We start from the raw sequence: 27,745 nt of genomic DNA on the forward strand, positions 1-27,745 counted from the left end.
TGTAGAACGACCGCGTTGATTCGCCATTTGCATGTGCGAGCTCCAGAGCACCCAAGCATGTTCCTTTTTGTCTCTTCTTGTTTTATTTTTCTTTATTTCTGCTGAGCTTGTGCTCTTTCTCAGGTGCCGGAAGAGCGATCCACCTGCGCGCGTCACGCAGCCAGCAGGTGTTACGCATTTGCCGCACGTGCTCAGTGGGCGAGGTGCTGTCTTCATTTGTGTCGGGTCAACGAACCTCGTGGCTTGCCCATGCCTGCTGCGCAATGGCGCGCCCCGTACGCGTGTCCGCGCGTGACAAGCCATGGCAGAGAGTTATGCGCTGATAGGACTTGCCTTTCACTCCGCTTTGCGTCTAACTGTAGTATAGTAATGGCATCTGGCGATCCGCAGGCCACCTATCTAGCTTTTTCGACATAGTTGAATTTTCGCGGTGCATTTTTAAGCGTGAACTATTTTCGAATATTCAGCATATTCCCGTATATCAAAGGTCGGGTAGCGTCACGTCACGTGAGGTCTCTCAGAATATGCGATATCTTCTGGTGAGTGGATCTGCCTTAGAGGCCTTAGCGGGCAGATGATGAGACAGAAACTCACGAAGGCGAAGACCCATTGGTTTTGTTAAAGTAAAAAAGAAAACGAAATTTCCCAAGGCTGTGCACTATTAGGACCTCTGTGTTTCTCCTTGTAGTTTTGCGCACTGTCGGCTTTTTTCCGCTGCGAACTGCCATTGGGTGATATTCCGGGGGAAGCATTCTTCCCGCAAGCAGTGAATTTCGGAAAGCAGGGTACGGAACTCCCAAATGTTGATTAACAACATACTCGCTTATTGACTATTAACAAACTGGGGTTGATGGGCGGAATAGGGTTAAATAGAATAAATCTGGAGAGGTTGGCTACTTTATTTCCTTATCTGCTTTATAAAATGAATAAAATAAAAAGAAAAAATTGTGGTAATAAAAAGAACACCACGTGCAAACACCAACACATACAATAAGGAAAAAAAAACATCAACAACAAATGCGAGTCAGCGCGTAACATCATCCCTTGTGTTTTGAGATATTCCCGTATACTTATAAAAAAGTATTCCACTGCGCTGAAAGTTGTCCTTACAAGGCCAGTAATTGACCGTGGTCCAAGTATCGCCCCTAGTGACAGTTACAGTGGATGATTGCCCAGAGCTCCATGTGTGTAGCGTAGCTGCTGCCATTGCTGGGAATGCAGCGGGAAGTGCAGCAACACATGGGCTACGTTTTCGTCCGTCACTTCGCACGAACACGACTTGGAGCTTGCATGATGGATTCTAAAGAGCGCTTAGTGTAGGCCACACCAAGGTGAATTTCGCCACTTACACCGCTGGTGCGGGAACTTCATTGCTAAAACTTCATTGCTGGAACTTCATTGCTGGAACCACCTGTATTTAGCTTTCGCAGTTGCATGCATGACCATTCTAGCCAGGAGGAGGAGGAAAAAGAGAAAGAAAGGCAGAGAGCCAGTGTACATACCGGCTGGCTACCCTGTGCTAGGGAAAGTGGTAAAGGGACTGAATGATGATAGAAAGAAGATGAGAGAGGGAGATGCAAAAAGTTGTACGCACACTAACGCGATACAACGCGCCACAACTCTTCAAGTTATTCAAACAGTCCGCATGTTCTCATGTAGCGAAGCAACGTGTTTAAATCCTTTTTTCTTGAGCTCAGTCTGGAACAGCGTCCGAGTATTCTCTCTTCCGTCAAGGGGCGGTCGTTCACTTTGTCAAAAGGAGCCGAGAGCGCTTTTCTAGCCTCACAAAGCAAGGTGAGGAAATGCAGGGTGGTCAACCAGACGAGCGTCCATTTTGCTACCTTACACGGGGGGTAAGGAAAAGTGGGAGCAGAAAGAGGAAAATATGAAGAGAGTTAGTACTGCGCGCACACAACGGTCACTGAGGCTGCTGTTGCTCACAAACTGCAGGAGCACATGAATATCTTTCTGCGCAGATGATGAATGTGACAAGCGTCCAAGACAATTTCTTTTTCAGAAAATGCTCTATAGTCTAGCCAGTTTGGTGGGCTTCGTCTAGAAATGTGCCGGACGTCGTAGTGAGGACAAGATCCCCAAGAAGCCAGCGATAATTTCACCAGATCCATGAAGCTGCAGGTTGATGTATCAGTCAGTTCAATACGGTCAGGAGCGGCACCCTGCCATGAGCGCTAGAGAAACGTTGCATCGCCGCGGGAGAAGCTAGTTGGCACTTGCCGCTGTAACAAAGGCTCCGGTGTACGCAGGCGTACGTTGTGCCAGCAAGCAAACAACGTTATCTTGCAGCGTCCGTCCTCGCCAGGGGAATTCAAAGCGTATTGGTGCCTTCGTAAGCAGCCTTGTCAGCGAAGTCGTTAGAGACATTGCCAAAATGAGCCGCAAGGCACTGGAAGATCGTATCGCACCATTTTTTTTTCAGAATATGATGGATAATTTATTTTATTCGGATATTACCTGCTCCTGTGTACTCTGACGGAAAGCAGATTTTACGCTCTGAAGACCTGTTTTTGAGTCACGAAACACAACCCATTTCTGCGCTGGTTTGTCAGCGACATAGTTCATAGTGGCACAGAGAGCTGGAAGTTCTGTCCCCATGGATGCCGTTATGAGTGTGAAGTCAGCAAAGTATATATGTAAAAAACACTAAAGAACAATGCATCAGCTGATACAGATAAAAAGTCATTCAAAATTCTGCCTTTATTCATTTGTAAGATAAAACATTGGTTATTGCTGCAGAAAATTCAGCCCAAACATCGCCTCATTTTTTTAATTGTCGCCTTAACTTCGCTGCCAGTACGTCACTGTGATGTCATAGAAAACCAGTAACGTGGAAAGATGGGCTAGTTTGTGAGTGATCATAGCGAGTGTCGTCTATTCCTGTTTGTCTTCACTGTGTCCGTGTCTGTGCGCTGCTTCACCAGCAAGGTACTATGTCATAGAAAAATTTTTCAAAAGTTGTTAACTTTCGTCTTTTCTTTGTTTAGAATGCGATGTAGTCCTTCCTTGCCGATATAGAACGTCTAAACTCCCGAGTATATGCTCTCAAAACTTATGACGTGTCATGGGAAGAATTCCAGGACAGTTCAATGCTGGAAGTTCAATACGGGAACAATCTGACTTTTTTTTCACATTTTTATAGCTTGCCTAGCTTCTTCTTACGTTAAGAGTGGCTATGTTGCTCTAGTAGTTTACTAACCTGGCTTAACTTCTTATTCGCCTTCAACGTCCCTTTAAGTTCTCGACGACTGGCAGCATTTTCACAGCCCAAAAAAAGAAACAGACTCCAGAGCATGAGCAGCAGTTGCTTTGTTTGCAGAATACGTAAAAAGTTAAGCTTGAATAAAATGTCTTTATATTAGATATTTGGGTCGATATGTCTTTCGTGATTATTTTATTACTGTATGTTTGATGTCGACAGCAATGCGGTGTTCCTCGATGTTATGTTCCCAGAGACGTGGCAAACCGACAACTATATATTTATCTTGCTGGGTTATGCTAACTTTTCTATGAACCCCTCCACACATCGTGGTAGTGGTGTATCCTTATTTATAAAAGAATGTTTTCAGGGTGAAACACTTAAGCAGTACTGTGGTATTTGTGAAGATTATGTAATTGTTTCTGTAATGACTGGCAACACAGAGCTGTCTGCAACTTATCGATCACCAGACAACAGTATTTCCAAATTCTTTGATTTTATTGATTCATTTCTCAGTTACATACCTTAAAACAATCTTTATTTAATTCTAGGAGGTGATCTGAAGATTAACTTGTTGGGTAGCGACATTGCTGTGCAATATCTCCAAATAATTTTGAAAAGCAACACTTGCGAAATTGTTCTCTCAGACTGCACTAGCGTAATTTGCAACTCAGCAGCCCTTCTAGATCTTTTCATTACAAGTTTTGACATGTCTATATTATTATCAACGTTAGTTCTTACGAGTTTATTCTTGGTATATTAAGATATATAACAAACACTTCCCGTGCGTGACCTTAAGACACTCAACGAAAATCACAAAACAGAAATCAGCAGCGGTCATGCTTTTAAGGAAATGGCACTGTCGAATGCAATTAAGAATTATTTTGGGAAATTTCCACGCTTGTCATGTGTGCTAGCTCTTATCCGTTTATCACAGGTTGTAGCCACGACATCTTTTTTTTTTCTAAAACCAATTTCCGATAGCGAAGCAATGTAAGAATTTCTAGGCCTTGCAAATAGCTCATCTTGCAATACGCTTGGATTTCAGATAAAATCAAATAACTTTGTATTTGGCGTTTTGTCTGCCCCTATAGCTTACACGTACTTATTCAATTTGTGTTTTCTCACCGGCGTTTTTCCCAAGTGAAATTCAAATACCTAAAGTAATTGTAATCCACAAGAAAGGCGGCAAAAATTGTTTGACTGAATACCGCCCTATGTCATACCCCCGATCTTCCGAAACATTTTGTCACGTTTGTTGAAATTTGGAGACAAGTACGGCCTCATAACACAGTGGCAATTCGGATTTTGCAGGAATAAATCCCATCTAGCGTTCCTTCTTTAGAAAATACACACTCGAGAGCTTTAAGAGAAAAGAAGGTGTCTTATAGACTTCGCGGAGCATTAGATTATTTTAATCGCGAGTTGCTGATAAAAAAAAAACTAGAATTCCATGGAATAATGGCGTTACCCCACTACAACGTTTTCGTTCATACATCTCTCACCGCAAACAATATGTGGGCAACAACGACTTTCTATTGGAAACTATAAATATCACTAGCAGCGTGCCTCAAGGCAGCCCGTTAGGTGCCGTACTGTTGAACGTCTATACAAACGACATAGTAAACATAACTATTGAAAGAAATTTTTCGCAGATGACACAAGTATGTTTTTTCTTTAAAGAGTGTGATTGTGAGGCGCTCATAGATCAAGCCAACATAGCAATTGACCACCTTTGCACATGGGTGAAGCAAAACACTATAAAACTAAGGCAAATAGGAGTAAAGCGTTCAAATTATAGAAAGTGTCGGTAAATTTATAATACTTTGAGTCATTTTTCATGCAAAACATTTTATCGAATCATTACGTAGACTACATACTGGCGCGTGCAGTCGGTCAGTTAAATCATTGTCGAACATTGCTCCTCTTTAAAATTTAACAGCTGCTATATAGTTCTCGGTCCCTTGTTATTCTTAGTTTATATCAATGACATCTATTTATCTGTTCAATCGCCTGTGAAGATCCGTTTGTTTGCGGACGATTGTGTTATTTATGCTAATGTAAATCATCACTCCGACCAAGTAAGACTTCATGATGCGTTGCACTCAATTAGCGTCTGGTGTGAAACATGGGGACTTAAGCTAAACACTTTGAAGACGTCAGCTATTACATTTACCAACAAGAAAGAACCCTTAGATTATGCTTATATTATTAATAATTCTTATATACATAAAACCCAGCAAGTGAAGTATTTAGGTGTTACGCTCACAAGCAATTTAAGTTGGGAACCCCATATAGAAAACGTTTGCAGCAACGCGCTAAAAAAGCTGCCATTCTTGAAACGGAAATTGCGCCATACTTCATCGACCGTTAAGTTAACAGCATACAAAGCTCTTGTAAGACCAAAATTAGAATATGCGGATTTGATCTGGAGCCCCCATCAAAAATATTTAATCAAGAAAATAGAAAGAGTGCAAAATTTAGCTTTGCGGTTTATATACTCCACATACTCGCGTTTTTCTAGCGTGTCCGTTCTTCGCGACAGAGCGAAAATGAAAAAACTAGCTCATCGCAGAATTGTATCTCGCATCAAATTTGTATATCAGCTGTACCATGGTCACTACAAAATACCGCGCGAATGTTATTTACCTGAGCCCCCCATGCACTCTGCTCGTACAAACCACAACAAAACAATTAGGCAACCATTTAGTAACCTTAACATCCATCAATATTCTCTTTTTCCCCATGCAATTTCACTATGGAATAAATTACCTGAAGAAGTAGTTAACGCAAGTTCAACAGAATCGTTCGTTCATCTTTCAAATAACCTTTTCTTTGACCTCTAAATTGCCGCAATCAAAGCGGCAATTGCGTTACGCTTTTTTCATTGTTATTTGTTTACGTATTGCACTGTTGTAAGTTCATGTTTATTTCTGTTACGTATAGTGTTACAATGATGTATGTACATGTTTTGTTGTGTTCTTAATTGCTAATTGGCAGTTGTAATTTACGTTGTTGTATGTACCCACTCCTGCTTGGGCCCGAATAGGGCCTGCAGTATTTGTAAATAAATAAATAAATAAAAAATAACTACTTGTCCTCTTTACATGTAAACTTGTGACCTTCTGTGGATGCCACCTCTACGAGTAACCTCGACAAAATTTATGCAGTACAAAAGGAAGCTATGGACCGTTTAATTTAGGGCGCCGCCATATTGAGATCACAGCGCCATCTATCGTCCGGCGCCATGCGGGACGATAGATGCACCGCGAACGTGCTGGTGATGACGAGTGGCAAGTTTTTGCGTTTTCCTGAGTGATGTCAACAAGTTTGGGGGATTGAGAAACTTCTTAGCGTGTCGCTACTAAGCTTTTAGCTTAGAAATAACCGCATTATCAAGCGGCAACGGGCCTAGAGGCGCTGCCACAGCTCTGCCCCCGATCGAAATAGGAGGTGACTCAAGTCTGAAAATTGTCGATGCGCAACATATACGTGCAACGTATTAATTTTGTATGCATAACCTTGAACTCTATTAAGGTATCACTCAGGCGGGACAACAATCAGGTGTCTCCGCATGCCATATGCGATGTGCCGCGCCAGCGCACATCCAAATACGGGTAACTGCGAAGCTCCCAGGAAACAAGATTTGCTAGCCTTCTTGTTCCTAAGATTGTCGCGGTACGATTTTCTAAGCATTGTTTACCTGGAATCCTGGACTGGTTTTACAAAATAAGTAACTGCAAAATAACTCTACCAGAAGGGCCGTCAACAGGGATAAAACAAGCTAATGACAGTGGCCGCCAATATGTCAGAATCAACCAGACGCACGCGATGCGTCGAAAGAATGTGCGCACTCTTCAAGGGCTCGAGTGGTGCCCCTGCAAGGAAACCTCGCCGGCTCGAGAGGGCTGAAACACGAACTACTCCTTGCAACTGCAGCTTTATTTTGTGAAGTAATACAGCGCGCTATGCGCGGCGCCAACCAGGCAACTTGCCGGCGAGAATCGGATGCACGGGAGAATCCATGTAAATTAGTGGTAGCCAGCACACGTTAGAGAACGAAAAAGAACACACTTTCATCCTCTTAGTCGGCACGTACTGTTTTCATGATACATACTAGCTCAACTTCCACCAGAATGTTAGTTACCAAGCATGATAATCTAAGAAGACATTCGATCGGAATAACTTTAATGTGTGTGCATGAAGAAATAGTTGACTTCGGCCATTCGCAATAGTTGACCGACTCGAATACGCACCTTTCGTTCATATCCCAGTTTGATCATGGGCGCCGAGTTCGTCGCCGTATATACGCTTACTGGAAACAAACTCTTCTGAACATACACGCGACGAATCTGACGGCATCAAGTCATTTCTGTTTATGCTGGCAATCCAAAGCGGATGCTTATCTGCGACCGCAGCGGCGGAGTCCACGAAGACGCCGCGCCTGAAAAAGCACTTCACGTTCGCTTCCGAAAGTTATTTTTGCAGCCGAATACAGCGCAGTGTTAGCCCGTTGACTTGAGTCATCTGACATCGCAGCAAGCACAGACAGAATACGTTAGAATCGCCCTAATTCGCAATGTAACCGCTAATGTTCCAAGCTGTGACGGGAGAAACGGTGGTCTGCACTGTTAAGAATGGCGAGCTGCAAGGCGAAATTGCCACCCAATTACGACAAGGGGGCAAGACGCGCATTCCGCACCCTCTCCGTCACTGCAGCTAGGAGGCGTTCGAAGAAGCGGCCTTTGTGCTGAAAACCGCCGCCTTCCACTAGCCCCATCGACATTGTGACGAGACGAGTTCGGTGTGTGAACAATGGTTTCGGAGTTCCCCAACGTGGACCTGATATGACACGCATGGACAAGCTGCCGTGGGGAAGCCGTATTTTGGTGCTTCTCATGCTCGTGCAGACGCAAGACAACGAGCTACCCTCGATGGGCGCCGATACTTCCCGGAATGGCACCCCTCCAACGCCGGCGTCGGGCATCAGAACGCGGTTGCCTTTGTGTACGTAAACTGATCTGTGGAGCAGCGGCGAGTTGGTGATGAGTAAACGAACAGTCGCCGCCTCGTATGGCCGGCGGACCGAGTGTATAAAAACTGTTGTTGTGCGAATGCTGGTGACACTTCTCTTGAGCAGTCATGTTAGACTGAGTCACTTCTCTCATGCAGTCATGTTGGACTGATACTCTTTTTCTCAAGCAGTCATGTTGGATTGATTTAATTTCTGTAAATAAACCCATTTTCCTCGTTCTCGATGAGAAACAGTTCTTCACTTCATCAACGACCTCAGCGTAAATAAGTTGGACGACGGCATGGGCCAGCTACCTTCGAATTCATGCCGTATTCCGATCTTGGCAAAGGACCACGAGCGATGGGATTGAGCCCCCAATCCTGACAGCACATACCAGGGCGAGGAGGAGAGCGGCGCGACCACTTCAGCCGTTAATCCGCGCTAGCAAAAGACCAAAATTCTTTCAAAAGAAGCAAATCATCCTATAGGTTTACCCACTCAGGTGGCTTAGGAAATGTGCGGTACAGTTCTCTGACGTACGCCACGTTTTCCATAAAGTTCGATCGAACTGAACGCACATTTATATCTGTGTGCCGTGCCTGCATTCGCGTTTTCCACAGACTGTGTAGACCCAGAAGCGCTATTAAATCATAGAGTACTCCACCCGTGTTCTCAACAGAGAGTCAACGAATTCCATGGGGACAGCCTATAACTCTTTCTTTCATATATTGTACGCTGTAGGGCGTCCCAGTGGAATATCGGGGTCCCATGGAGATGCCTGTAAATACAGGTTCCAGCATTTCTCGCTTTTTACAGAGCAAACAATCGGTCACTCATAGTACCTATACAGGGTGTCCCACATAACTTGAGCCAAGATTTTAATAATAAAAGGCACTTCGGAAGCAAATTGAACCGAACATATTCTATTCGCACTGGCCTATAGTAACTCAAGCAATTTTTTCCCGTAACTGACTTATTAAGTTTAATTATCCAACTTTTTCGTTATTGGCCGAGGACCCCAAGTACGATACGCAGATTTGTAGAGTACCTTCAGAAACCACCGATCGGGTTATTTCCTGTACGATGCGTCTCACGTAGTTTTTTTTTTTTCTGGGTTGCAAAGCAAGCCTGCGAGAGAGAGAGAACTAAACTTTTATTTTCCGAAACGGTAAACCGAGTCAGAACCCGGTACACCCTAGGTGGGAGGATTCCTTATTCCAAGAACCCTCTGGCTTGGGCTGCCTAAGCAAGCCTGCGAAATATAAAAAAGAAAGCCACGTGACGGAGTGGTTGCGCAATGGTATAGTGCTTCTCTCGAGCGCGCGTCGGTGAACAAGGTCGGCTCTCGTTGAATGACGGCGCCAGTGCATGCTGCTTGGCCGAGAGCTGCCGAGGAGATAAAGAATGCCCTGCCGCTTCCCCGTCGCCAGTCACGATGCAGCCGACCTTGTTCACCGAACGCACGCTCCAGCACAAAATGGTTTTTGGTTAGCTTTCTAGCTCCATCCCCATCTTAGTGAGCGCTAACAGTCCTAGCATTGCGTTTTATACATGTGCACTGGTACCCGCAACAGCATACGGCGGGAACGCTGTCGCCGCAGCTCCATAGGCAGAGCATCACACGTGGCATGCAAAGGTTGTCTGCTAGGTGCCTACCGCTGGCAAGTTGTCGTTTCTTCATGTTTCCATTCTATTATCCTTTACTATAGGATGGGAAAGAATATGAAGTCTATTTCATATTTAATTAACCCTCATTCGTAATCAGTTTGTTTCAGAATTAGAAACTGTTAATTTCCGTTATGTTTTTCTTGGCTTCATTGTCTGCTGGCATCATGTGGTCGCCATAGAAGAATCACGACAGGAAGGATCGCAGGCGCAACGCCGGCGCGTCGGCGTTGCCGCTGCGCCCCGCTTCGGAGCTGCACTATTTCTCAAGCTCGTCACCGATTTGCCGACAACATTTATCGCTCCCCTGAGCTTTCAGAAGCTCGTCTACTACATACGATACATGCGAATGTTATGAAATCCAGCAGGTACGCACGTTCGTCCGACGCCTTCAGCTTAGGTGCTGTGTTGCCGACTGGATTCCGTTGCCGCTAGAACGATCTCGCTAAGCTACAGGAGCTAGCTGCACCGGTCGATAATGCAAGGCGGTGTTCTAGGCTATGAGTGGAACTGAGTGCCGGTGCAAATGAGATGAACCGTACCTGCGTTTTCATCAAGATGGCGAAGCTTGACTTTGAGCGGCACACTTTTTCGAAGGAAAACTGTTTCTAGCTCTTGGTAGCTACCTAACGATGTTTTCACTAGTAAAAGAACGACAAATGCCTGACGCTGGGACTCTTCCAGCCCTTTTGCAAATTTGAGTAAAACATCGTGACGTTGTGAGATAGGCGCCGTGTTAGCTTGCAGATTGACTGAAGACATATCACGTGTGGTACGTCACACGTAGGGTCTTTCTGTCAACCTCATTTCGACGTTGCCTGACGTTCCACTGAGGCGCCACAAGCATAGATTTGCCCTTTCATAATTTTGGAGTCTCCATTTCGTCGCCGTCGTCACCCTGTCGTCGTTATAGTTACACCGGGTGTTTCAGCCAACACTTCAGCGAACGATGTAATCCCCACAATTATCTTCAAGCGGAGCCACCTTGCGAACACCCCGGCTATAATTTTTGTAAATTGCAAGATGTCCCATAAGGTAATTAGTTAAAAACTTAATTTGTGGATTTTTAATAATTAGTGGATTATGCATTTCAATTTTTTATGCAAGTAATGTCCGCCTCTTCGAGCAGACCAGCTCATGGACTAGAATTGTGTTGTCTGCCACAGGCAGTCCTTAAAAATGTTTGAAAGTGTTCGCTGAAACACCGTGTATACACAGGGCATAAGTGTTTCGACGAAGACTGTAAGTAATATTTAAAGATACGCTTCTCGAGATGAAAATATGTTGTTGTTTTTTCAGAGTCGTGGTGTAACTGGCGGTGGACATCAGAGAATGAGTGAGACGGTGTAATTAATGTGCTAATTGCCTGAAATCGCCTCATTAATTTTTAACTATTAGTGTCAGGCGACTCATCGCAATGGGGAAGTCGAAGCGAGCTGTCCGTACTTACCAAATCGGCGTTTAGACTTGGGAAATTGTGATTTCCCTCACAGTTGTAGTTCAGTGAATTGGGGCTCTCTGTGCGTGCGCGAGACCGAAACTCGGAGGCTGAGGAGCGCGCGAAACCACGCCTTGGAGCAGACGTCACTGGCAGACGTGTCACTCAGCGTCAGAAAGCCAGCGCGCCACGGCGGACGTCTGCGCTGCCCAGCTCAGGTGGTTAGACATCGACAGCGTGGAGCGGCCCTGCTCGTCCATGGCGCATTGATCGTTTCAGCACTATGCTGCATGTCTCAGAACAGTCTCGATGTAGATGTGAAATACAATGCAAGCGTACGGGCAGTGTGCAGTAGTAAGAAAAATACAAGCCGACTATTTGAGAGTTTTGAAGGATGGCGCTCTTCTGAAGGAATATATATTATTTTGCAAGCGTATAAATGACGCTTGTAGGATCGAGACAAGGACGAAAGGAAGTACAAGACACACGTAGCCCTTCCTTTCGGAATCCTTGTCCCTTAGGCATATTTACACGCTTGCAATGCTGAACCAAATGGCCCAAGTAGCTGTGTTGACCACATGTATTATTTGTTGTTACAACGAAGCTGTTAGGGGAGTTCCGCAACGCTTCTTGTGCGGCGGTGGTGATGGCCGACTGCCGCGTGGTCGCTATCAAACAGCCAGCAACGCAGTCTGTGTTGGAGCCCCGCATTTGCTCTGAAACGCAATAATGAAGAGCTATGAAATAAAAGTTACCTTTCGTACACCTCACTCGAATAGACAACTTCTCAGCGCGGTTTATCTTAGTATATTCATGGCCACAAAAGCTCAGCGCCGTGCCTCGCACTCATTTTCTTTTCTCTTTTCCTTTTTATATTCACAGCGCAAGTCCTTTCGGCAAGCCACCTCCGGCTGTGTTAGGCAGTGGTGGCGCGGCTGCGGCGTCGGCTGACCAGGGGCCCAGCTCCAAGCGCGAGCGAGTCAAGCCGCCTCCTGCGAGTTGGGCTGCGCGCGGCGACATAGTGCGCCCCGCGGTGAAGAGCGCCCCTCGAGTCATGGGATCCGCGCTACACGGACCACACGGTCGCAGCGTCCGGCTCCGCATGCTGTTCCTCGGCGCATGAGTGTGCACGCCATGACTGCAGCCTGCGCCGGCAGCAACGGCAGCAACGTTGGTCCGCTCTCCGGTTACTTGGTCCAGCGGCCTGGCGGCGGTAAGTGGCGGCGACTCCCGCGTTACTCTCCTGTGCGCTCTGTGCGAGTGCTCTGCCGTATAGCCACCAATGCGCGACGTAAACATGTTCCGCCAAATGTAGGTCACTTTTTCTACTTGCTAAAGCCCAATCTTGGGCGCAGCGCAAGAACACACGGGCAGAAACGAAGACGACAGGGTGGGCGTTGACTCGCAAATGAGAAGTTTATTGAAATGAACACATATTTTATACACCACTGTTAAAGCCCCGCCACTTTTTTTCCCTCTTTAAGCATAACCAATATCTCTTCGGGCAGCTGTCACGTGCTGCTGCAAAGAAGTCCCTTGGTTAAAGGAGCACTAAGCTGAGAAGCTGCATTGTTAATGCATTGGCCTACAGAACGTTCTATGAAGATCCAGTCGATAATACAACTTGGAAAGTTTTAGTAATTATAACCAACAAAAAAAAGAGATTCTTTACGTACAGTGACCTTGAGCCAGGCAAGTGCGACAGGTGTGTTAGATAAAGCATTCGCTAAATCGAGCTTGCTTTTAATTAATCAGTCTAAGCCTTAAGTGTCAACTTCTATGCATGAAGAAAACTGCATGCAAAATGCATCGTGTGTTACGCCCACGCAATTATCATGTAAGCTAAAACACAGTAAGCATAAATGCATTTCAGAGTTAAGGCATACGTGCTCATATTTACCCTCTTTTCTTTTTTTTATTCCTTTTTTTTCTAAAGAAAGCTCGTATGCCTCTTTCGCAATTTTTTTTTAGGGGTCCGGTTCAATAACGATTTTCTCCTTCCATTGCTTTTCTGCCGCACCTTGCGCACAGCGTTGGAATACGTACTATACCAGCGATAGATGGGAGGATGCAAGGCACAATTAGCCGAGGAAAAGGTCTGCATATAAGTTCTGGCCTCAAGTTGTTCGAAGCCCGTATAGTGTAGTAAACAATGAGCTGAAATTAAAGGCATATGCATATACAGGGTGTCCCAACTATTGTGCACCAAGATTTAAATATATGCAAATGCCACGTACCTGGACATAACCAAGGTAATGTTGTTTGCCATCGCTTGGAGATACTCAGATTATTTTCTGCATTTTGCCTAACTAGATAATTAGTCTTAATTCGTTAATCAACTTCTTAAATATTATAACTAGACGAGAAGTGTGAATGAGAAAATTGTAGTGCAACATGAAAAACTTCCGATACAGGTTTCTGTTCCTCAATACGTGCTGCATAAAAGTGTTTTTCCGAGTATGTAAGAAGCCCGCGAATACACGCAAAATTACCGGGCCAATGGCCGCTCGAGGCACTTTGGGTGTATACGCGGGCTTCTTTCACGCTCTGTGGAGAAAGGTGCACAATCACTGCATTCTGTCGGTGCTAACATATGAGGCAGAAGCTTGGAGGTTGACAAAGACGCTTGAGAACAGGTTAAGGACTGCAAAGAGCGGTGGAACGAAGAATGTTAGGCGTAACTTTAAGAGACAGGAAGAGAGCGGTGTGGATGTGAGAGCAAACGGGAATAGCCGATATTCTAATTGACATTAAGAGAAAAAATGGAGCCGGGCAGGCCACGTAATGCTAGGTTAGTGGACCCGAAGAGAAGGGAAGCGCAGTCGAGGACGGCAGAAAAGTAGTGGGGTGATGAAATTAGGAAATTCGCAGGCAAAAGTTGGAACCGGTTGGCGCAGGACAAGGGTAATTGAAGATCGCAGGGAGATGCCTTCTTGTCCTGCAGTACACATAAAATAGGCTGATGATAATTATGACGCATATGCGTGATGGCCGCAGAAGCAACGCTTCGAGGCACTTATACAAGCGGTCGCGAAACACAAGCGAGAAGAAGTATGTGCCTCGTGCGTTCCGGGTGTGTAACGCTTGCTGCCGCCCGATTTTTGGACAATTGAGTGTGTTTTTGCCAATTTCTGGGATAACCTTGACATTGACAGGACAACGTTTACGATGCCCTTGTCGCGACCCGAGGTAGCCCTAGATATGTGAAAAGGCGACGTTCTGTAGTCCACGCTTTCTATACAATTGTGTATCTATAGGGTGGCCCAGATAACGTTAGCCAAGCTGCTCAAAGAAAAAAATCTAAGAACACGGTGCAATATATACGGTTTTAAGAACTACGGTCTTTGGTTGTCAAACCTCTGACGACCGAACACCGTAGATTTTTCAATTGTACACTCTTAGAACGGTTGCACCCTTTGAGTTGTATATTTGCCCCACAACAATAATCGTCATCTGCCTTGCTTGCGTTTCCTCTCTTGAAAACTCGGCGCTCGCTACTTTCCTGTCGAGAATGCTGTGTCGCACTGATAACGCGCAAGCCGTTCGTGACTGAGAAGTACCGGGCTCGCAGCGTTAAAGAAAGGAAACGCGGGCAAGACAGATGACGGTTATCGTTGTGGGCAAGATAAGCCCCAAAGGGTGTACATTGTTTTAAGGGTGTATCTTGCACCAAGGTAGTTTAATTTTTTTTCTTGAACAGCTTGACTAACGTTAGCTGGGGCACAGGGTAAACAAGAGGGATCAAGCTCAAACAGAAAAAGAAAGAGATAATATATCCGTAAATGTTCTATAACTATATACACACTCTAAGAACAGTTAACACCCTTTCAAGTGCCCCTTCTGCCACACAACAATAACCGTCATCTGCCTTGATGCGTTTCCTTGCTTTAACGCTGCGAGCCCGGTACTTTCCAGTAACGAACGGCACGCGCGTTATCAGCATGATAGCATTGCTGACAGGAAAGGCGGCCCGTCCCCTTTCTGTGTGGCGAACCTGCTCGAAAGAGCCAGTGTGGCGGAGCAGACTTCCCGGGAGCTTTCACCCATAGTCTGCTACTGCCACCCTAGTGCCGCATTCCTGTACTGTACGCGCATTTTGTACATAACGGTGAATAAACCCCTATCCGTTGGTACCATGGCTGGAGTCGTCTCTGCGCCTTAGTTGCCGGTGAGTCAACGAACCCGCCGCAGCGCCCCTTTGCGTGAGCTGCGGAGTGGGGACGAGCTACGTGTCTCCTTTGACCTTAGCTAGCCGGGCCCGGGCACGTTAGCTTGAACCCCCACACATTACCAAGTGTTATACTTAACGATTCGGACCATAAATTGCGATTTGCCATAAAATTTGTGCATGAATAGAGCAGCAGTAAGCCAACGGTATTCTCAAGCACCTCTACAACTACAGTCGCAGTTTCGCCCAAAAGACGGAGCATCGTTTGCGATAGCAAACCATTAGACAGTCCTGCGAAGTAAGGTTGGCAGCTTTATCGGCTGCATAAATTGCAGTACACATTCGTTTACTAACAAATTAACGATCATGGTTTCCCGCGGGCACAGGTAAACGTGAATAGACCTCACTCAATGGCCCCGGACACTCGCTGTCAGAACACTGGCACGAGGAAGAGCGGCGGCAGCGGCGAGCGAATGCTTCGTTCTGCCTTAGCTTTAACGCATTTTCAGAACTTGAGATTACGAGACCTCCAACACTGGGCGCGCGAGAACACAGCGCACACCATAAGCCACAAGCCATGTCGGCTTTTGTCGGCTTTGTATAACCGCCACAGTCACTTCCAAGATAGGGCACGTGCGGTCGCGCCACGCTGAGCTACGGCCGGGCTAGCACGCTTACCTGCCTGCCTACATCCCCCTTATCGCGCGCTTAACCACCTCCTCTCCTTTCGCGCACAACACTGTGAGAGCGGGAAGATGGCGTCCATCAAGTCAGCATCTTTCTCGGCTCACCCTCTCGCGCTTTCCCTGGAGCTTACAGCGAACGGTGCTGCTGGGCGCGATAGGTTCCTATTGCACTTGTGGAATTTTTACGGAACGTCACGGCGAGGGCGGAAATTAGCCTGTAGTGCAGCTATAATTGCTGTCGTAATAAAACGTGGACAGTACTTGAAGTTTCTCGTCACCCATTGTCGTGTATTGCAGATCAACGGCGCCGTATGTAGTAGGGTCGTTCAACGCCAAGTGTCTCAGACGTGTCGCTCGTCCACCTCAAGTTTTCTTGTGAGAAATCACGATTATTTACTACCTTACTTAGTCATTTCCCAATATACTTTCGCTGAAAAAAAATTATTCTCCCAAGTTGTACGAGAGAGTGGTCACGATAAGGCTACAACAATACGTAGAGGATCACTAATTATACCCCCACAGTATGTTCGGATTCAGAGCGAAGCTGTCGACCCAAGACGTACTATTACAGATCAAGGAAGAAGTCTTAAGCAACGTTCCCAGGAACGGAAAGAACGTGATAACAGCATCGGACATTAAAGGAGCCTTTGACAATTAACGTGAGCCACGAAGCCATCCTAGCGGGTCTGGACGACCTAAACTGCGGCAGGAGGGTTTTCGGCTACGTCAAAGCTTTCCTCTCCAACAGAACAGTTACGATAGGGCTAGGAGAACTCCGCTCGGAGAAGTTCCATACCCCCAACAAAGGAACCCCCCAGGGATCGGTCATTTCACCAACGCTATTTAACATAGCAATGATCGGCCTTGCGAAACAACTAAAAGAGATCGAGGGCATACACCATGCCATGTACGCCGACGACATAACCATTTGGCCCAACACGGGATCACTTAAAGAAAAAGAAGAAAGACTACAAGAGGCTGCGACCTGCGTAGAGAACTACGTGAGGGCAAGAGGGCTAGCCTGCTCCACCGAGAAATCTGAACTGCTCAGAGTCTGGAGAGGGAAACAGAATCGCACGGTCCCGACTAGCGACGAGCTCAAGCTTGGCGTCTACCTCGAGGGAAAACTAATACCGGAGAAAACGCTCATAAGAATTTTGGGCATGTGGATACAGTCGAATCAACGCTGCTCACACATTCTCGCTCTACTCAAGACATCAACTCTACAATTCGCTCGCATGATAACGCGCCTCTCCCACAGACGCTCAGGCATGCGAGAGGAAGACACGCTAAAGCTGGTTAGGAGTCTGGTGATCAGCCGGGTTACCTACAGTCTCCCGTACTACAACCCAATCAAGAGCGAGGTTCAGCAGATAGACGTGATCATACGCAAGACATACAAAACCGCGCCCCACCTACTACAATGTACATCTACGGAAAAGCTCTTGGCACTAGGACTTCATAACACTTTCGAAGAACTCAGAGAGGCACAACATGTTGCTCAGCTGCGCAAACTACAACAGACTCCGTCTGGCAGGGAGCTTCTGAAGAAGTTGGGATGCAGCGAACAGATGCAAGGAACCCAAAGAACCGCGACTATCTCGGACAAAATACGAAACACAATCAAGGTGGCTCCCATTCCCAAGAACATGGACCCCAACCTACACAAAGAAAGCAGGAAGGCGACAGCCGAATACATCAAAAAGTCACTAGCTTCCCAGGCAACAACGGTATACGTGGACGCAGCCACGTGCACCAGAAGGGCGAGACAGACCAACCCCAACGCAGTAGCGGCCGTGATAAACTCGGATATGCGAGAAGTCGACAGCGCAACTCTACGGGACTGCACGGTAGTCGAGGCTGAATAAGTGGCCGTCACTCTAGCGGCAGCGGAGGGCTATCGGACTAGGCGGTCCTTAACAATACTAACCGACTCCCAAACAGCATGCCGAAACTACATGTTAGGCAGAATAGGTCACAGAGCGCTCCGCATACTCCGCTCTGAAGACCCCCACACACAAAACCCAGAAAAAGAACAACCAATTAGACACGCGATAATGTGGGCGCCGGATCACACGGACGTGGAAGGCAACCCTGAGGTCGACAGGGTAGCTCGAGGATACACTGCATACCGAGCACCCTCCGCCAATGACCTCGAGGAAACCGAGCCAGTCCCCAGAGAATACTCGGCTATCCTAAACCACTATAAGGGCAGCAGGAAGCGGTACCCCCCGCCGCATAGCTCTCTCACTGGAGAGGACTCCGTAGCTTGGAGGCTGCTGCAGACGGGTGCATATCCGAACTTAAACACCCTCAGTAAAGTACAACCCACACAGTACACTGACAAATGCCCATGTTGCCAGGAAACACCCACGTTCTACCATATAACGTGGGCCTGCCAGAAAACAAATGCGGCACCAATAATACCAAACCCGAGTGCGGAGCAAGGGGAAGGAATGCTCTCCAGCGACCGTCAGGACGTCCAACTAGGGCTGATCCCACGGGCCCAGCTGGCAGCGGCATCCAGCGGAGCCCTGCACTAGGGGCAGACGGCCATTGATAAGAAGATGGAAGACACCATCTGACTCCGCGAAATTCATTAAATTTTCTAGAGCTCACTAAACGTTTTTCCTCCTCCTCCTTCTCACGTGATGGGCTTCCAATGTTTGGTCATGTACGTGAAACACGGTTCTGCGAGAAAAGTAATGTAAAAATAATATTAGATTGTAATGCTGCACAACTTCGTCAGCTGAACCTTTGATATGTAGTTTTGTTTACTGGCAACTTCAGTTCGTGGCAAATGAGTGGCAAATTTCGACAGAAATTTGCCAAATTCACAATTGATTTGTTCATTGTATTTATTCTACTTGACTACTAGAAGTGTAATTTACATTAAAATTCCCCTTGCGTCAATAGATTGTATGAACTTTCTGAAAAAGAAAACATGACAACCATACCAAAGTGCCCGTTCGGGTGCACTTTCAGCCCTGATTTTCGCAATGATCGGGATGTTCCATGTAAAAATATAACACGAAGCGTATTATAGATAGGCCAGTTTCTTTTACGGTTTCATTACCATCATTATCTCATTTTAATTTTTTTTCTATGCGAGATAGAAATTTCTGAATTTGGCTTCTGAACCATGCTCGGAATAGTTTCTGACCACGACTTCTCCGCACAGCCCAATGGCTGTCGTGCTTCAAACAGTCAGTACGCGCAGTGTAGAATTGTAACGCGAATTCCCTTGGCATTTTATGGTTAGACTGTGTTACCCAATCCTAACAACTATTCTAAATATTGTCCTTATTGCCTCGTATTTCATTCGTAACTCTCAAAGGCATCACAATGTTGCCCGTTCCGAACGTCTCAGTTCAACAATACAGAAGTAATCTTGCTTGGACGCAGGTTTAGTGCACCCCTGCAATTAACGGAGCTTGAAAGCTTAACAATTTGGAACTGATCTCGACACGCACTGTCTTCCACGGATTGGCATTGTTCTCAGCGAAGCAGAATATAAAGTGTTTTGTTAACTATATTAAGAAATCAAGTTACTCTGCAAAAATAGAATTCTAATGAAGTTTTTAACAACTAAAATTCGAATTTAGATGTCTACAGTTCGTCTAGAAAAAAAATTCACGGCCGTATGTTGCGTTCGTTTCGGCACGTACAGGTCACGATCCTTTAAAGAATGAAAGGAGAGGCGCTTTTTCTGCAGTGCACATGATGTAGGCAAACAATGATGATGATCGCGACGATAATTCTTTTGCTGCTTTGAATGTGACATTACAGTTAACTTGCGTCATGACAGGCGTCCGCCTAACTGCCCATGCACTCTTTCTCATGATCTCTTAACCACAGCTGTGTGCGGACTTTGCTGTCACTGCTTCGTCACTTTCTACACCTTTATCCGAGATAAACACTCCATGTGCATCATACAGCTCCGGCGTACGCACTCAGGTGTGTGTTCTGAAGCTTTTCAGACAGAGGTGCCTATCAATATGTAAGAAAAAAAAAAGACGGACTGCGATAAAAGACGCGAGCTCCGAGAGCATTCGCCCGATTTCCCGGCTTATGACACGCTCTGGGAGGTCATACAGGAAGAGGCAAAGACAATAAGAGGCAAAGACAATATTTATAATCTTTTTTTATTACTGAGAAACACGGTGAAGCCCTTATGTGCTGAAGAAAGTAACGTTACAGTCCCCCACTGCGCGTGCCGACTGCACGACGCATGACAGTCATTGGGCTTTGCGCTGAAGTGTTGGTGCATAGCGCGATTCAGGGGTGAATAGAAAAATTAATATCTCGCTTAATACAAACGTCAAAATTAGGTAATGACGGAAATGGAACGCCAATAAACAGTTGTATCTAATGCGCTTTGTGCCGCACTTTTACATGGAGCACCTCATTGCGAAAATCAGGGCTGAAAGTGAACCAAAACCTACGTTTTTATAAGTTGGTCCTGCTTTTCTTTTCCTTTTTCACAAAAATTTTGCATTATCTCGAAGCAAGTAAACCTTTACTGGAATTTAAACCTGTAGGACAGTCAAATAAATAATTACCATGAACAAATCAATAGTAATTCTCTCAGTGAAAATGGTCGATCGAACAGCGTATTTTCTTTTTGCCAAGGGGCACACACGCACCAAATAAGCCGCGTTTTCCTGACCCTTGTGCGCATACACGAGTAGTGAGCACTCTTTCGGTCTAAAGTTGTCAAAACGTGACATAAATGTAATTGTTTGCAACATTAGGGTCATTTTGCTCCAATATTTCGTGGTTGCATGCGACAAAATTTTAACTAATTGACTAACATGACTACTGGGCACGTGCCCCGCACGAAACGCGCATTATTGCATATTTTTTCGGAAACGTTGTTAGCTGGCAACGTTTTCAATTTGAAAACTACCAACTTTCCATGTTACAGCGTCACCTCAAAGCACAATGTTCACGCCGTGAATGTAAGTATAAGAACAATAAGGAAAGTAGCTAGTTCACTATTTTTCTTTAGACACAAATGTCATCAAACTTGATAACTAGAGCACGTCACCTAATGTACTGCATTCGCCATGACGAAGGATGCTGTGTTCCGACACGCAGTGACGTACTAGTTTGGAATGCGCTGTCATACCTTTCGATGCTATGAATTTTGAACATGTCTTCACACAGCACGGAAGCTGTCGAAGTATGCGTGCTCAGATTATGGTTTCTCATTCGCTTACACCTGTATAAAAGTTTCGTCACTGCGACATTAGTGGCCACAACGTGGGCACTGAACTTCTGTAGATTCTTTATCACTGCGGTTGGTCTGTACATACAACACGCATCAACATATCTGTGGTCCAGCGCTGCCTACCTCTGAAGCCAGTTTTCCCCTAAATTGAACAAAGAAATTCCCTAGATATTCCTAGCTTTTTAAGGGAAACAGTTTTTCACTTTGCCCCAATACACTTTTTGTAGGGATAAACTTGTTTGTTATGCTGATAGACTGCGGTAGTATAGTTTAAATTTGTGGCCAATCACGTTTTTGTAAAATTAACTAATGAAGTAGCTGCGCTCAAGCTTAAATGATGTTGCAGTGCAAGTTGTTGCAATAGAATAGTTTTGCTTTCCTTCACAAATTTTCCCTAGATAAAAAAATGTTTTTCCTAAACAAGACCTAAAATTCTTAGACCTAGGGAAATTTCCCTGGGGTTGGCAGCAGTTCGTCACTTCACGACAAATGCAGGGCATTTCTGAAGAAAATTCGATGTCACTGTTGTTTATCGGACGCTCCGTCGCAGACAACATTGTCTACTTCCGCAACGAGAAAAACTGAAACCGAGAAACGAGAAACCGTATCGCAGTTTACCACGCACCATTGCAGTCCTCTGCCAAATAATAATGTGGCCGACAAAATTATTTCGGATCTTCACGCAAATAAATGCACACATACGCAAAGCGTGGGCCCGCACCAACACAGCACGTCTGACGCCGCCACCATTCCGCCAACCAGGCGTCATCTGCACGTGCAGCTGTGACGTAGCACGGAAAATGTCCTCGGCCAGAGTTGCGCAGTGGCATATCTGGAGTATGAACGATTCGGGAATCATTCAACATTTTGAAGCACCCTGAATGGATTGACGACACCAGTCGGGCATTGGGCAAATGAAATGAGAATGAAATGAGAGCCCGAGATTTGGAAATGGAGTTAGAATGGAATATGCACATTTCTTGGGCCTTAAATATTGGTTTTAGGCGTGAATGCAAAATTCGTAAGTATAACAATTAGACAGAACTGGACTTCGTCTATTTATTACATTTCTCAATTTTTGCAGAGTGTCGGCTCTTTCAGTATCTACCTTCCCTCTGCCTAACTACCAACTACATCGGCGACATTAGGCGGTACAGGCGACAACACTCGCCTGTACCGCCCCCCTCCCCTGGTCAAGTAAAGGGGGAGGGGGGCGGTACAGGCGAGTGTTGTCGCACGTCGATTTATGCCAGGTACCATTCAGTCATTCTTGGTTGGGGGCAGTCGCGTAGCCAGGGAACGGGACTGCCGGGCTTCAGACCCCCCCCCCCCCCCCTGAATTTTTTCGCCCGGTGCCCTGCTCCCTTTTATGTCTGGCACGTCGCCTATGAACAAAGGCGCATATCCGTCGAACGGCCGCCTCGGACAAGTACGGCATGTTACGCGCCTTCAGGCAGACCAAGGGCCTGTTCAAGGTAACAGTTGTATTGTTAAGTACCAAGCATGGGAAACTTAATGGGAAATAATGGAACCTTAGCCCCCCCCCCCCCTGAAAAAAATATCCTCGCTACTCGCCTGGTTGGGGGTGAGAGGTGTGAAAGGTTGGGCGAGGCACGGACAGTTACTCTGCTGTGCCTCGCCCATCCTTTCATCCCCATCACCCCCAACTAAGAATCACTCAATGATACCTGGCATAAATCTACGTGCGACAACACTCGCCTGTTCTGCCCCTCTCCTCCGGTCGAGTGGCGAACCCACCCCGTGACTGGCTACGCCACTGCGAAGAATGCAAGGACCATAGTACGAGCAGTATGAGTACAGCCAGGTCCACCACGCAGCTTTCTCAGGATTGTCCTTGACATATTGCATGGTGCTGCTTCGTAGTTAGGGAAGGACCTTGGTAGAACTGTGATACTTTTTTCATGAAACACGGATGGACGGATAGTTGCTCTTAGCGTCCCCTTTAGAACAGGGTGGTGGGTTGCCCAATAAGCGCTTGTTATTATATTGCATAATGTCCTACCTATGTCAAAACGAAAAAAGAAAAGAAAAGGAAAAAAAGACACAATGAATTCCCATAACCAAACTTTCTGATACCCTATTGGATACCCTGTTGGGAACTTTGTTTTTGCACATCTCCATTGTTTGTCGTTTCCCTACTTTTCTTCCACCAATCTTCCAATCTCCACTTACTAACCTCTATGCAGACATGTTTACATTCCCCCTGCTCTCGCTGAACCCAAGGGCTTCAAGGAGACCAGAGTTGCCTAAACCGACTGCTGGGCAGATATCTTCATATTCTAATCAAACATGTTCAATCGTTTCCCTAGCTTTACGGCAGCAAGCACATGATTCTTCTTCCTTCTTATATCTCGCTTTATACGTATGTGTTCTAAGGCACCCTGATCTCGCTTCGAAAAGTAATGGGCTTTCCTTTGAGTTATCATAAATTGTTTCTTTCCTGATTTTGTGTTTTCCTCTTAAGTATAGTTACTCATAGCAGGTTTCTTTTCCATTGCCGCCACCCATGAGATTATCTCAGCCTCTCTGACTTTCCGCTTGACGTTCTTTGTTGCTGCGTTGCTCACCATACAGGCCGCATAGTTGCTGGTAAGCTTCCTGGTTCTTTTCCTCCACTGTGATTCAATGTTATTCCTGTACAAATATCTGAAAACTCTCCCAACCCATTTGCTTTCTTCCATATTCATCAGTCGCTCTTCATAATCAATTTTACTGCGAGCTTCTCTCACTTCAAAGCTTGTCCAGCCCATGTTATATCACCCTACATGGCCTCATTTGTAATCGTCCCGTGAACGCCCAGTGTGAGGCATCCCACTGACCTTTGGTTGCCATCGAGTCCTGATTGTACCCCTGATTTTAAACAACCGCATTTCCAAATGTAAATCCTGGAACGATTACACCTTTCCACATACCCCGGAGCACCTCGTATACCTGTTGTATCCCCATAGCACTCTGTGTTTCTTTATTGCCGCATTTTTCTTCTCCTTTGCTGTTATTGTTTTTTCCTCTGTTTCCTTATATTTATTGTCTTCATTTATCTATATATCAAGATATTTCTATTCTTTTACCCGTGGTGTTTCCTGGCCCTGAATTGACGCTGTCTGTTCACTGTTTTCGTTCAATACCATAACATCTGATTTTTTTAATGCTAGATTTCAGACCTGAATTCTCGCATTCCTGTCCACAGATATTAGCCAGACGTTGCATGTCACTTTGCTTGTTAGCTAGCAACACAATGTCGTCCGCATAAAACAAATTTGGAAGCTGCTGCTCGACGACTGTACGCGCCTGTTTGTATGAGATTAAAGCCGATATTATGAGGGTTATTCAAAAAGTACGGGCCGTTTGGTCCCATATATATATATATATATATATATATATATATATATATATATATATATATATATATATATATATATATATATATATATATATATATATATATATATATATTCGTTAGTAAACGCTTTCATTTGCGGGTTTAGTTTAGTACAAGCCTACTTCTTTTTTCTACATAATCACCGTTAAATTCTAAGCACTTTTCGTACCGCTGCACTAGTTTCTTTAGTGCCTATGCATATAATGGAAGTTCGCCGCCAGGGCATTGAACCACTTGACAACAGCGGTCTTGCATTTCTCGTTGTCTTGAAACCGTTGTCCCCCAAGCCACTGTTTCAAGTGCACGAAGAGGAAACAGTCACTTGGTGCACGGTCAGGACTGTAGGGTGGGTGATCGAAAATTTCCCAAGCAAAATCTTGAATTTTCTCCTTGGTTCGGGGAGCGGTGTGAGGACACGCGTTGTCATGGAGGAGGACAATTCCACACGACAGTTTCCCGCGTTGTCGATTTTTGATCGCACGTCTCAGTTCGGTGAGCGTTTCGCAGTATACATCAGCTGTAACTGTGGTCCCACTGAGTCCTGATTGTACATTTGATTTCAAGCAAAGAACTGCATTTCTAAAAGTAAGTCCTGGAACGATTACAATTTTCCATATACCCCGGAGCACCTCGTACCTATTGTATCCCCATAGCGCTTTGTGTCTCATTATGGCCACATTTCTGTTCTCTTTTGCTGTTATTGTTTTTTTTCTGTGTTTCCATAGATGTATTGCATTCGTTTATCCATATACCAAGGTACTTATATTCACTGTTTTTTTTTTGAATACCATAACACATACCCGCCGTGATTGCTCAGTGGCTATAATGTTGGACTGCTGAGTACGAGGTCGCGGGATCGAATCCCGGCCACGGCGGCCGCATTTCGATGGGGGCGAAATGCGAAAACACCCGTGTGCTTAGATTTAGGCGCACGTTAAAGAACCCCAGGTGGTCGAAATTTCCGGAGTCCTCCATTACGGCGTGCCTCCTAATCACAAAGTGGTTTTGGCACGTAAAACCCCATAATTTAATTAATTTTACCATAACACATGATTTTTTAACGCTAAATTTCAGACTGAACTTGTCGGCTTCCTGTCTACAGATATGAGCCAGACGTTGCATATCACTTTGCTTGTTAGCTAGCAACACAGTGTCGTCCGCATAAAACAATCCTGGAAGCTGCTGCTCTACTACTGTACCTGGCTGCTTCTATGAGAAATTAAACCCGATATTACTTCCTTCTAGAACCCTTTCTATCTTCACCATGCACATCATAAACAGCAGTGGGGATAAAGGGCACCCCTGCCTCAGTCCCTTGTTGATGTCAACTTTCTCTTCGCTCCTCATCCCTTCCCATTCAACGCAAACATTATTTTCTAGGTAAACCTTTTTCGAAAGCTGTATACAATCGTCGCCCAAGCCTTCCCATTCCAGTATATCCCACAAGATGTTGCAATCTATGTTCTCATACGCTCCTGTAATATCTAACGAAGGCCACATATAACGGTCTCCTTCCTACCCTGGATATTTCAATACACTAAAGACAAATAAGTTAACATCCAGACGCCTACCTATTCTGAAGCCATGCTGAAGTTCTCCCAAAATGCCATCATCCTTTGCCCATTTTTGCACCTTTAATTGAATTGACGGCGTTGCTAGCCTGTATATTACCAATGTAATGGTAAATTCAAGCGTGTTTTCAGGCATCTAAGATCCTCTGAGCTGGAATTTGGCGACATAAGGTGACCTCACAGCCTGCAGAGTTATCTGACTGAGCTAGCTGATGCTCGGTTGCCATAGTCAGAAGTTTTAATCCTTGATTCTTTTTTTTTGTAACCTGAAGGTGGGAAGCTCGAATTCACCTCCTCTAGTACACTCCATCTTCCGGCTTGGAGTGGCACCTGACACCGGCAAAAATGCAGAGAGCCAGTGGCACTATGCTAATCCCGGTACAACCAAATTACCAAGACCCACTAAGCTTCAACAAAAGACACTCCCTCACCAGAACAGGAATTGGCCTCTATGGTGCAGTATTCGGCCACTCCCTCCCAAATGACTCATTCGATCAACCAATGGCCATCAGTCCCCAGCAGCTGCGGAGCACCTGATCAAGGCAGCAGTCAGATCTGTAACGCAGCAGAGGGTGCTAAGAATCTCTGGACCCGGACAGGTCGCCAATGCAAACCGACCCTGGCAACATTTAACGCCCGAACTCTCTCGGGTGAAGCTAGCTTATCAGGACTTTTTGAGAAACTACCAGGCATTGTTTGGGATATCATTGGCATTAGTGACATTAGAAGAACTGGTGAGGCTTATACAGTGCAGACAAAGAGCCACGTACTCTGCTATAAAGGACTTCCAGATAGGAAGCAGTACGGAGTAGGATTCTTCAGCCATAAGGAGATGGCGGGCAACATTTAAGAATTCTACAGCATTAATGAGAAAGTAGCAGTAATCGCAATTAATATAAAACTTAATAAGATGTATAGATTAAAAGTGATACAAGCTTACGCTCCAACCTCCAGTCATGATGATGATGAAGTAGGTCAGTTTTATGAAGATGTGGAATTAGCCGGGAGAAAAGTGCAAACTCAGTATACTGTAGTAATGGGTGACTTCAACGCAAAAGTGGGGGAAAAGCAGGCTGCTGAACAAGCAATTGACAACTATGGCGTCGATTCAGCAACACTCGAGGAGAGATGTTGGTAAAATTCGCGCAGAGGAATAAGCTGCGAATAATGAACACCTTCTTCAGGAAGCGTAGGAACAAAAAGGGGACCTGGAAAAGTCCTAATGGTGCAACAAGAAATGGAATTGATTTCATACTTTCTGGCGATCCCAGTGTAGTGCAGGATGTGGAAATGTTAAGTAGGGTAAAGTGCAGTGGATCACAGGTTAGCTAAATTTAGGCTTCACCTCAATTTGTA

At 45.5% G+C, this 27,745-nt stretch overlaps 1 protein-coding gene across 7 annotated transcripts in view; it reads left to right on the plus strand.

Moving 5' to 3' along the window:
- LOC135904829 (uncharacterized) overlaps positions 1-27,745 on the plus strand; it is an 809,532-nt gene that overhangs the window by 72,834 nt on the left and 708,953 nt on the right. For all 7 annotated transcript variants that reach the window (XM_065435817.2, XM_065435820.2, XM_065435818.2 and 4 more), the window contains one exon: positions 12,214-12,544. In XM_065435817.2, coding sequence (XP_065291889.1) covers positions 12,451-12,544 — 94 coding nt within the window. In that variant the 5' untranslated portion in view covers positions 12,214-12,450. The remainder of the gene's footprint in view (positions 1-12,213; positions 12,545-27,745) is intronic.

Source organism: Dermacentor albipictus, chromosome 1 (genome assembly GCF_038994185.2).
Source record: "Dermacentor albipictus isolate Rhodes 1998 colony chromosome 1, USDA_Dalb.pri_finalv2, whole genome shotgun sequence".
In the NCBI taxonomy this organism is placed as follows: Eukaryota; Metazoa; Arthropoda; class Arachnida; order Ixodida; family Ixodidae; genus Dermacentor; species Dermacentor albipictus.